The sequence below is a fragment of the Astatotilapia calliptera genome, chromosome 18 (genome assembly GCF_964374335.1).
Source record: "Astatotilapia calliptera chromosome 18, fAstCal68.1, whole genome shotgun sequence".
Taxonomy (NCBI): domain Eukaryota; kingdom Metazoa; phylum Chordata; class Actinopteri; order Cichliformes; family Cichlidae; genus Astatotilapia; species Astatotilapia calliptera.
The window spans coordinates 13,822,593-13,835,054 of record NC_137439.1 but is presented as its reverse complement, the minus strand read 5'-3'; the positions used below and the strand labels follow the sequence as shown (position 1 = coordinate 13,835,054).

Here is a 12,462-nt window from a genome sequence, read left to right as displayed (position 1 = left end):
AATTATTTGTGCAATATAGCCTCAGAAGCAAAACTTCCTACTTCTAATACCTTTGAATGTCATTATTTATGCTCGTGACATGCGAATATGCAGCGGCAACTATAGAATTTTTCAAATATGATGGCATTGAAAGACTAGCAACCAGTCAGGAGAGAAGGACTGAGATACCAAGAAAATTCAGAAATTTCAAAATTTCTGAAAATTCATTCAGAAATAAATGGAGCATTAAAAACTAGCTAAGTAAAAAAAGAGGCCATGGTTTTCATGTGTTTTGTATTCGTATTGATCAACTCTTGTAAAACATTTGGACCGTTTACTTAAGCAGTCGTTGCAATATTACCGTGTAAAAATACTCTATTACAAGTAAACTCAGAGACAACCCTTTAGACACGCCCCTGTCCTTCACTCTTATATCACTGGCAGCTTCAGCTGTGAGCCTTAAGGTCAGTTTCACTTCTCTAGATGTTGTGGGGCTGATTGTTTCTTCCTCTCTGAAGATCAAGGTAATGTAAAAGTTTTACATTTTGTATACATTTTTCTGAATTGCTAAGACACTAATATATTACACTAACAGTGTAAATAATCATTTTTCAATCATAAACATTAACATTTTATTTTATTTTATTATGTCAATAACAGAAGAAGGACAATGTGTATTATACGAATGTTTAAGTACAAACAGAATGAGGTCCATTTCTTTTTTCCTATCATATTTTTGAGGAATTTAAGAGACACATGATGCTGAAAATAGTTGAGCTACTGTGCTTTTTAGTGTGCAGTCAATGTTCCCTCAGTGATAGAAACAAAAATACACTACAGTCCTTATAGTATGATATGTTATTGTGACTGGTTGTGTGCATGATCTGAAACTACTGTGTGTTTTGTGAATGTAGTTAGGAGTTTGAGAATTAATTTTTGTGTTAGTATAGCAGAGATTAATCTTCTGACATTCCAACTTTATAGACACCTTATACTGTATGGCACAGGTGTCGAACTCCAGGCCTCGAGGGCTGGTGTCCTGCAGGTTTTAGATGTGTCCTTGATCCAAGACAGCTGATTTAAATGGCTAAATGACCTCCTCAACATGTCTTGAAGTTCTCCAGAAGCCTGGTAATGAACTAATCATTTGATTCAGGTGTGTTGACCCTGGGTGAGATCTAAAACCTGCAGGACACCGGCCCTCGAGGCCTGGAGTTTGACACCCCTGCGTATAAAGACGGTATAAACAGTATAGTGTTAGGGTAAGGTATAGACCAGGGGTCGGCAACCTGCGGCTCCGGAGCCGCATGCGGCTCTTTAGTCGTTATAGTGCGGCTCCTCGTGGTTTGGGAAAATAAATTAGAAGTATTTAGCTGAAGTGTATTTTATTTATGTTAGTTCTTTAAAAAAAAAGAAAAAAAGAAAAAAAAACTTGTACTTCTAAATTGGAAGTTTATTGTGATATTGAAATATAAAAATAAAATTATATTTTATTATTTTTTCATTGCTCCAAATAAGCATCACACTCGCGGAAGCCAGTGTACCCGCCGAAACGCCGTGCATTTATCGAGACTATGATCTATGTCTATGATCTCACTGGTTCAGGTCTATGCAGAACGGCAGTGGGAACAGAGCCTCTCCTTGGTCCCTCACTTGATGGTGACTTGTGCTATTGGCTTGAAGTTAGCCTCCAGTGTTGTACGCCACATCCCCATTGAGTTCCTGTATCCTCTTGTATAGTTATAGGCATTCCAGGATCCAGGTGTGGGACATCGGGTCATAGGCCTTCTTGTAATGGCTACGATGCCTGATAGGAGCTTCCATGTGGTACTGAGGCAGGTTATTGGCTTGTAGTTGGAAGGGACCGGTCCCTTCTGGCAGTCCTCAAGGATCAGGACTGTCCGGCCTTCGGTTAGCCATTCCAGGTGTCTCTCATTGACCAGCAGCTGGTTCATCAGTGCTGCCAGACACTTGTGGAGTGCAGTCAGCTTCTTCAGCCAGTAGGCGTGAACCATATGAACCTTTCTTTGATATCTCCCACTGTGATTGTTACTGGGTCCTGTTCAGGGAGGTTGCTGTGGTCTTCTCTTAGCTCCACCAACTGCTGTTATGGGTTGCGTCCTTCTCCTATATGCTCCTCCTCCAGCCTTGGTGGTGTTGTTCTCATATTGTTCCCCTGCCACTGAGAGTACATCTTGGATGTTTCTGTGAAGAACAGATGGTTTATTCTCCTGCCCTTTATCTCTTTGGTGTACCTCTTCAAGCACCTGGACAAGGCTGTGAGTTTCCAAGGCAGTTTTCAAGTCCTCCGGTATGGACAGCTTGCTGTACTTATTAGGCACCTTCTTCATCGCACCTCATATACATATATGTATATAAACTGCTGGGCATTTTTTGCTTAACAGGCATGTAAGTGGAATGTATATGTATGTTTACTTACGTTCTATGTATTATAAATGAATACATTTTTGTATTTTTAATTTATTATATGTTTAACTGTTTCTTCAGTGCCATCATGGCTTGTTGTACATTAGTGGTAAAGAAATCTGAATTTTTAAAATTAATTATTATGTACTTTAATATTTATAATTATCTACTTTATTTATTTATTTTGTGAGCTATAATAATAGTCAGCACAACTTTATGGATTATGGATAAGTTGTTATATAATTAAGTCATTGAATTTTTATTTATTTATTGGCTTTTCAGAAGAATGCTGGGCACGTTTGACAGCCACTGACTAATTGCTGACTAAATCATCAAAAATGGGGAATGCACCATCAGAAAGTAACATGGGCAGCAACCTGAGATGCTGTAAATGTTATAATGGCCTGCCTCCGTGCATGAGCTTCAACAACCTTTCTCAAAATACTATTTATGGACGATATGTATATGTGTTCAACGGAGGTCAATATTACAGACCAGTTGGTCAGGATAATGCGTACGAGTGTAGAAGTTGCTTTGACCAATGGGGGAGAAGCGAAGCGGAGAGGCAGGAGAGACAGAGGAGAGAGGAAGAACAGAGAAGAGAACAGGAGAGGCAAAGGAGAGAGGAAGAACAGAGAAGAGAACAGGAGAGGCAAAGGAGAGAAGAGGACAAAAGAAGAAAAAAATTCAATGAAACTCTGGAAAGTTCCTACCAACGAGCTAAAGAGCAGTTTGAGAAACAGGTGAGAGGGCACATTTCACAGGAATGTGAGTCCAAGCGAGATGTTCTAATAAAGCATCTGCATAAGTCTGAAGCCAACTATGAATCAATCAGTGACAGTGACGAGCTTCTTGAACTCCTCTCGGTGAAATGCAGTCTCCCAGTTATAAATCTCAGTCTGACTCAGCTCACAGGTGATCAGCTCAGTGAGATCCTTTCAGTCCTGGACAAACTTCTGTTTGATGAGTGGATCAGTGCTCCTCCATCCATCAGCACTCTGCAGCACACTCAGGTGTTCATCACAGAGCTCTGTGCTCTGTCTCTGGAAATATCTGAAGAAGTTTCCCTACAAACCATCTCCAATCATATGCAGTCCCATTTGGGATCCATCAGCCAATCAGCAAGTGGTGTTTTTGAGAGTTTCCTCTTGACTCAAGCCCTGTATCTGAACCTGATGCATGTTTTCAATGACCGTGACAGATCTGATAATGATGCTGTCCTCATAGCCAAACAATGGGCAGAATATGAGATTTCCACTGAAAACCTCTTTGTAATTGAATTCCTGAGCACCCTTACATCATCACTGCAGAGTGCAGTTGGAAGAGCCTCTGTGTTCACTTTAAAGATGGAAATCCAGTGTTTAAAGCTTCTCTTATTCACACTCACAGATCTAAATGGAAAAGAAGCCCACTCAAAATCCACTGAAATGCTCCTCAAACTTGTGCAAAGAAACCAATGGACTCCAATGGAAGCAGTCACTCTGCTTAAAGCACTGTCACAGAAATATGCGGATGATGATTCCATAACTCAAATCCTTACCTTGGTACGAGTGTATGACATACCACCAGACTGGATAGATGACTGTGGGCACTCTCTAATCCAGCTCCTTGAATCTGCTGCTCCTGAGCGATTTTGTCAGGATTTCCAAAAGACTCTAAGAGGAAATGATGAGAACAGTGTAACTGCAGTTCTAGCAGAAGTAAAGATGTTGTGGAATTTGGATGACTCTGTCATTGATATGATAAAAAACATTAACACTGGTGTCCTGAAATATACAGAAAATGTACCAAAAGAAGAAACTTTTATGAAAGATTCATTTAAATGTGAATCTTTGAATGCAGACAACATACAGAAATGTCTGTGTCAGCTCTGCAAAGCAGTGTTTAATATAAAAGGCTGGTGGCCCACAGTGAGGCAGATGGTGCGGTGGTGTGGACTGGTGCTGACTCTGAAAAGTGGAGTGGTACAACTGGTTGGTGTGGAAGAAGACCCATGTGTTACAGCCATGTTTGCAGCCATGCAAGTCTGCATGGGAAACAAATTGGACATTGTGCTGAGCTCCGATGTTCACTCAGAGGAGCAAACAAAGGAGTGGTCTGACTTCTACAAGCACCTTAACATTTCACTTAACACAAACGTGAAGAAGACTGACCCATCATTCCAGGATGTCTATGAAGCAGACATTGTTTATGGTACAATGGATGATTTTGTGTCAGATTATGTTCAACGTGGCATAGAGGCAATGGAAACGGGGCATACACCGTTTAGTCGTGGATTTATTATTGAAAAACAAAGTCTCAGTGTTCTGCATGCTCTGGAACTTTCAAGACTCAAAGACGATGACTCCCTGGTGTTTGCTGCGGAGGTCCTGCAGAACCTCATGAGTAAATTTCACAGTGAAGATGTGGAACTGAGACATATCTTTATTAAGGCCCTTTTTCAGGTCCTCCATTGTAACCTAAATGAAGACACAATCACTGACACAAAAATCATCACCGTCTCAAAGAAAATCACAGGGAAGGAATTGCTTTCTAATGAGATCTTTATTTTGACCTTTCTGGAAAATCTCTTGCAAGTGTTTGCTAGAGAAACAGAAGCTGTTAAAAACATGACAGATCCTGCAGGCAAATGGTGTTTGGAGAATTTATTTGCCTGTGTGGAACAATTCCAAGACTTAGACAAAGAAACCAAAGAAGTCTTCAAGATGGTTTCAAATCTTGGGGAACAAAGACTTTGGTCACCAGTAGAGGTCTTAAACCTTCTTGGAGCATTAACTGATAACCACCATGATGACGGCTGTATTTCCATCATGAAGATTTTACATTTGATGGAAACATATCAGGTTTCCTCTAAGTGGAAAGATGAAAACAACAAATCTCTCACTGAGCTCATAGATTCATGCACAACTAAGAATCTGATCCAGCATCTAGAAAAGAGCCTTAGAGGTGAGAAAAAAAGAAACATTGAAAACCTTTTCTGTGAAATACAGCAGATGAAAGTCATTGATAAACAAACACTGAGTACATCAGACAACATAGTAACTCATGTAACAAACCTAATCAAAACTGGTGAAATTAAAAAGCACACATGTGATGTGGAACATGTTAGGTCTCTGTGTCAAAGCAAAGAAACTGAGGACCTTCAGGAAGTCCTTGCAGTCTTATGCAATGCTGTACACCTCCACAAAGCTGAAAGGAAGTGGTTTCCCAGGGCAACTCAGATGATAAGCTGGTGCCTGTTGGCCTTGTCTGACACTGGGAAGCTCCTGGAGATGGGAACTGGAGAAGGGAAGTCTTGTGTCATAGCGATGTTTGCAGTGCTGCGTGTGCTTAGAGGTGAAAAGGTGGATGTGGTGTCCAACTCCTCTGTGTTATGCCAAAGAGATGCTAAAGAATGGGCCAAATTTTACAAATACTTTGGCATTACAGTCGACACAAACACAAATAAAAATGAGGATAAAGATCGGAAAGAATGCTATCAGAAGGACGTGGTGTATGGAACCATTGAAGCCTTTGCTGCTGATCACCTTCGCCAAATATTTGAGATGAAGGATGTGAGGGCTGATCGTAACTTTCAGTGCATCATTATCGATGAAGTGGACTCACTGCTGCTGGATCAGGGAGTGCAGCTGACATACCTGTCCAGCCCCATGGTCTCCATGCAGCACCTGAACATTATTCTCACCATGATCTGGAGCCACGTCAGTCAGTATGGCTTCCTATCTACAGGACATCAGACATTTGTACGAGGTCCTCCTGCTTCATTCTTCAAGGCCATCTATGACTCAATGAACACAGAAGACACTGAAATTAGTGATCCAATGGACATTTTAACTATTGCTGAAGAATCCAACATTGTGCCAAAAGGATTTTCAGAAGATATCTACAAGAGTGAAAACCATGAAATTCTCAGTAAACTGAAAACAGTGAGTCAGGATGCTATGGTTGACTTTTTCAAAGAAATTGAGGACTATGTCCCCTATGGCTTTACTGTTTACACGCTAGATGGCAAGGGACTGCTCTGTCTTCAAAAGTGCAGTCCATATAATGACCGGGACATCCCAGAGCTTTCATTTCTTGTGCTGGAGGAAGGATTGTGTTGTCCTCTCTATGAGTCAGAAGAAGTTCTCATCAAGCCCATTGCAGAATTGATCTCTGAGAGGATTCAGTACACCCCATGTGAAAACAATAAAGACAAAATCAGCATTCCTGGATTCTTGAAGACTCTGGTGGAGAAGAAAGTCTCAGTGTGGGTTCAGAATGCCTTTCTGGCAATGTTACTGAAAGAAGGACGAGAATATGTCGTAGAAAATGACAACGTCTGTCCAGTGGACTTCAGATCCACTGGTATTGTTGAACTGAATAAGAAATGGGGGGATGGTCTGCAGCAGTTTGTGGAGGTTAAACACCAAGTCAAACTGAGCACAATTTCAACAGTGACAAACTACATTTCCAACATCTCCTTTTTTGAGAAATACCAGGGGAAAATATACGGAACAACAGGAACACTGGGGAGCAAAGCAGACATTCAGTTTTTGCAGGACCTGTATCCAAATCTCTCTGTGTGCAAAATACCAACATTCAGCAGGAAGAAGTTATTTGAGGTCAAAGGTACTCTGAAAAAAACAGCTGAAGAATGGAAATCTGAAATAAAAGATGTGGTCATGGCTCAGATTTCCCCAAATTCATACAGAGAAGGAAGAGCAGCGTTGGTGATCTGTGAAACTATCAACAAAGCCAAAGAGATCTACGAAGAGCTGAAGAGCAGCATCCCAAATAAAAAATTGATTCTCTACTGCCGCAGTGACAGAGACAGTTTGAGTAAAATAGACAAGGAGCTTCATCCTGGTGATGTCATTGTTGCCACAAACCTTGCCGGCCGTGGCACAGACATAAAAGTGTCCCCAAAGGTGAACAATAATGGAGGGTTATTTGTGATCCTCTCCTTCCTTTCTGAGAACACAAGAGTGGAACTCCAGGCTTTTGGACGAACTGCACGCAAAGGTAAACCTGGATCTGCTCAGATAATCATTTCCACTGAACACCTGCAGCCATCTTTTCACACAATGTCCTCTCTGGAGGAAGCCAAGAGCACAAGAGACAGACTTGCAGCAGAAAAGATAAGTTACATGATGAACGATGTTGCTGAGATGAAACTGCGGGAGGACCTGTTTTCAGAATACTGTGAAACACTTCAAGATATTTATGACACCACTGATGGAGACGAGGAAAGAGCTGTTGTTGCCATCATGAATGAGTTCTGGGGGATTTGGCTGCAAACTAAATCAGAAGAAATTGATCAGTTGAAGAGAAATGAACTGCAAGAGAGTCTGAAAGCTGATTTGTCAAAGGCAAAAAGTCAGTCTGAAAGTCAGACTTCACCAAGTTCCAGCATTTATCACTACATCAAGTTTGGAAATGTTGCACTGGATGAAAAAAAGTGGGACACCGCAGCCATAATGTTTGAAAAAGCCACGACAGAGGATAAAAGCTGGGCAGCTGTAGCTTTTTACACTCGTGCATACTGCACTATACAACAGGCGGAAGGAGATTACCTCACCAAGGCAATAGATGATCTAATGAAGGCACAGGAATCTCTGAAGTTTCTCAGTGAAGAATCACTAGTCTGCCTTCAGTTTGTAACAATGTCCTCTGCATACTCAGCCAACAGCAACCCAACCAGTCTGGAAAAACAGTTATCAACCAAGTGCAACGTTCTAAGTTACTTTGACAAAAACATTACTGAGGCCATCAAAAAGTTGGATAAAATAAAACAGCAGAATCCAGTGGTAAAAATATCCCCTATTTTCTGCTTGGTATCAGGGGCTGATAAAGATCTCCAAGTTGAAGTCTATACCCTCTATAATAGAGGTCTGAGATATATATTTTCTGTGGAAGATGAGCCTCGTTTCTCATGGGAAGGTCTTCTAGTGACCTTTTTTGCAGTTTTACAGAATATTGGAGGATCATTGCTCACTGCATGTATGTTTCATAGATTGGCTCAAGTTGGCATGGGACTCATTACTGAAGAAAAAACAGACAGCACGAGTGAGTCTACGATGACAGGAGAAATCAGCTGGAAGTCATGGGCAACAGAAAAAGCCATTTCTCTTGGTGTATCTCTCGTTGGGTTTGGAGTTGGAAAGTTGGTCGCAAAGAGCTTCAAATCTTCTGAAATATTACTCAAAGGAATGGGCAAAAAGATGAAGCCGATGCCAAAGTTTCTCTCCAGACAGGCTGAAGAAAATGTTAGTCCTGTGACAAATATGAAGAATGCAGAAATGACAATCATTACTAATGGTTTTGGGAATAAAGAAGAGAAAATACTGGCAGATATAGTAAACAGCATCAAATCTGATTTAAAAGAAAGGATTGTCCCCAGTGTGGAATCAAACATGGAAAAAGACCCCTTAGCTACATTAGTAGACTTCATCATTCTCTCACAAGCTGAGGATAAAAAGCAACTTCAAGATCTTCTGAACGATAAGAGCACAAAGAATAATCTCTTGGCCATTTTCAAAGAGTTAAGCAAAACTGCAGTGCAGCCATTCTATGCAGACCTCAGTTGGCAAAATAAACTGAATTCATCTCTCTCTAAAATAACTGAAAAAGCCAAATCACACACCAAAGACAATGCATCTGCAATTCTTACCACAATCCAAACTCGTTACATGGGCCGACTGGCAGACAATACCATCAGTACAGTGCTCAGCCTCTCATATAAGTTTTTCTCAAATCTTCATGAACAGCTGAAAATATTTAAAGAAAAGAAAAGCAACGAGAATGTGAAAGTAAGTGATCTATCTGGAGAGGACATTAAACTTTTGAAAGACTTCAAGCAAGACTTAGCATCCACCATCAATACTTTATTGGCTAATGCTTTGGTAGAAGTCTTCGACCACAAGTTCTCTACTTACATTGTTTCTCATGTTCACGGTCAAATAAAAAGCAATATTGACCATCATATAATCATAAACAGCTTAAAGAGTGACAGGACAGAGGAAAAACTCAGAGCTGGGCAGAACAACATATACACCCCAAGAAAGCTGAATTCTAAACACAAACTTAAAGGAGAGGCAGGTCAGTGCTCACAATCACATGCTGAAAAGATCAAGAACTCCACGACTGCAGGCACCATCCTCGATATCAAAGTTCTGTCAGAAGCCACTGGCACTAAAGTTGTCATCCTAACAGAGGACAGCAATGGAAGACTTACCAAAATGCAGGAGCTGAGCCCAGACACTCGACCTGCCAATACAACTGTGACATTGATCTACAGACAAAAGAGTGACCAATACCCTGATGGCCATTATGATGTGCACATCAATAACCAGACAGTGATTATAGAGAGTGAGGGCAAGAGCTGTTTGTTTCATGCTTTGGCACGGGGTATGAAACCAGAAGGCAGCTCTGCCGAGATCGCTTTGAAAGCAGACTGCCTTCGATCTGTGGAGGCTGATGCTCTCCTCAGTAACCCAGGCCAATGGGAGCCTTTCCTCAAGCACAAAGAGTTGACTGAATCAATCAGGGGAGGGGACTGGTACGTGGCAGAAGTAGCTGCACCCAAAAAGGCCATAGAAGAAAGCAAAAGGTTACACCAGGAAGAGTTTGGAAAAGTAGAGTTATACCAAGAATGGCAAAAATATACAAAGAAAAACAAGGAACACAATCCTCAGCGTCCTCTACTGAACAGGTACAATCACATTTGATATGATACTAAATTACAGCTAAAATAAAAAATCTGTGCTTTATTTTTAATTGTTATGTTTTGCTCCCTGGTCTAGAGTTATGGATTTATTGTACATTTGTAAAGCAGGATTATAACATTTAATGAATGTGATTGGTGCATGACGCTGTTACACACAATACTTTGATTTGTGGCAAGATTTGACAAGATGGATGTGTTTTTTTTTCTTTCTTTTCTTTCCAGTAACAACAACTGAGAACAAGACTGGTGAACAATCAAACAATTCTTCCGCCTGTCTGATCATCATCAAGAGACCTCTCTATTATGATATGATACTTTTAATTCAGTTTTTTTTTTTTACTTTATTGAAGACAAAAATACAAAAAACCACACACATTTACCTCAATTTGGACATTGAGGCAATTTTTCAATTTAGTTTTAATTTAGATCTTTTGATTCTGTAGTAAAACATACATATTTAATACAGGTAAGACGGCATAAGAATCATACATACTGTTAGAAATCCTTAGTCCTAAATGCTGTTTAGGATTAGGTAAGGTAGGGCCGTTTGATTTCTTTCTAAAAGATTATTTTCAGACTTCAAACAAATTTTGACATGATCAGAAATCAGTAAAGTATAAAGGTCAAATATTCAATTCTAAGGTATTTCCAGACACAATAGCAAAGGATAGCATATTTTAGTCGACTGCATTATTAATCAGTCAGGAAAAAAGAAAGGTTAGCCTGTCTACATGTCCTTCTGTTGTCAGTTTCCAAGTATATTCCCAGTTACTGCCCTATAGTGTAACTCTATCTAATATGTAATCTTTTTTCAACAAAAAAGTCATTTATTTTCGATGCAATTTGATTATTACATTGATTATATTGTTTTGCTTATTTACAAAACCAATTCCAAGTATTTGGGATTCTGTGTAAAATGGAAATAGAAACCAAATACAATGATTTGCAGATATTATAAGTTCATATATCTACATTTCAGCCTTGTGAATGCTGCCAATTCCATTATTGCTGCCTAATGGGGGAAAGATATCCAATTGTGATTTTTTGCTTTGATCACTGTACAATTTTTTTTCCAGACTCTGAATTTTTTAATGATGTTGGCATATCTTTCTAATTTTGGACATAGTTATATTGTTCTGAAATAGTTCCATAATTTAAAGGCAGTTTCTTGCAGATTGGTGAACCTCTACCCATCTTAACTTCTGAGATTTTCTTTTTTTTTAATACCCGGTCATGTTAGTGACCTGTTGTCAATTCATATAATTAGTTCCAAAATGTTGCTCCAGTTGTTTTAAGTTTAGTACCACCCTCTTGTTGTTCTTTCCCAACCTTTTTGAGACACGTTGCTACTATTAAATTCAAAATGAGCTAATATTTTTAATAAAATTCTGAACTATGTCTCAGTTTAAACATTTGATATATTTTTACATTTTATTAAGACCATTGCTTTCTTTTTGTATTTAATTTTCTAGCTTTTTAAAAAAAATGGTTTGTAATCTGATGTATCTCTTCTGTGTGCAAGACTACTTAATTAATTTGATTGTTCAATAACATATAATCAAACAAAAGTATTAATCAATTGACTTATATGGAATTGTTTATATATGTGTCAACCAATAAATGGAAATTAAGTAATGATGTAATAACAAGAGATGATGTAATGTTCTTTATCAGCATCAGGCATTATCATTAAAGTGTTTCAAATTTATGTTGAAATCAAGACTTTAAACTAACTGCAAGTCTACTACATTATCAGAGAACGCTAAAATTGATATTTCTGAGGTTAAAAGTGATCTGTGCAATTACAAAACATATATATACATGTGTGTATATATATATATATATATATATATATATATATATATATATATATATGTGTGTGTATATATATATATATGTGTGTATATATATATATATATATATATACATATAATATTTATTTGTCTTCATACATCGAGCTTAAATTTACTGTGATCTCTGACTATGTAATATATGAAATCATTACATTTGAATTTGCAAATACACTTCATGAAAATGTGATTATTTATATTTTTATCTAAACATAATTTAGTCTTGTACTTTTCACATATTCTTTAAGGATATTGTAGTTTTGCAAAATCATCCTATAGACTGCTCTGCCAACCATCTGGCATTGACCAATCATGAGAGAAAAATGAATATTTCCTGACTGATCATCAGGGGTTCCTGTAGGTAGGCTGATGGCAGTTGCTAGGTAAATAATGGCTAAGGCCCCAGTGATGCATGTCTACAGACTAGTAGGAGACTCTTGACAACCCCCTGTTGCTAAGAAGAAACTGGTGTTTTACAACCACTGGCAAAAACCACCT

The 12,462-nt window shown here is 38.9% G+C and overlaps 1 protein-coding gene across 1 annotated transcript; it reads left to right on the top strand.

Moving 5' to 3' along the window:
* The first annotated feature begins 2,744 nt into the window (after positions 1-2,744).
* LOC145421976 (uncharacterized) lies at positions 2,745-11,757 on the top strand. Its single transcript, XM_080293031.1, has 2 exons — positions 2,745-10,099; positions 10,337-11,757. The coding sequence occupies exons 1-2, from the start codon at positions 2,745-2,747 to the stop codon at positions 10,347-10,349; spliced, it is 7,368 nt and encodes a 2,455-aa protein (XP_080149157.1). The 3' UTR covers positions 10,350-11,757.
* Positions 11,758-12,462: the final 705 nt, after the last annotated feature.

Coding starts and splice junctions, on each gene's coding strand:
- LOC145421976 (XM_080293031.1), top strand. CDS start 2,745: ATGGGGAATGCACCATCAGAAAGTAACATGGGCAGCAACCTGAGATGC.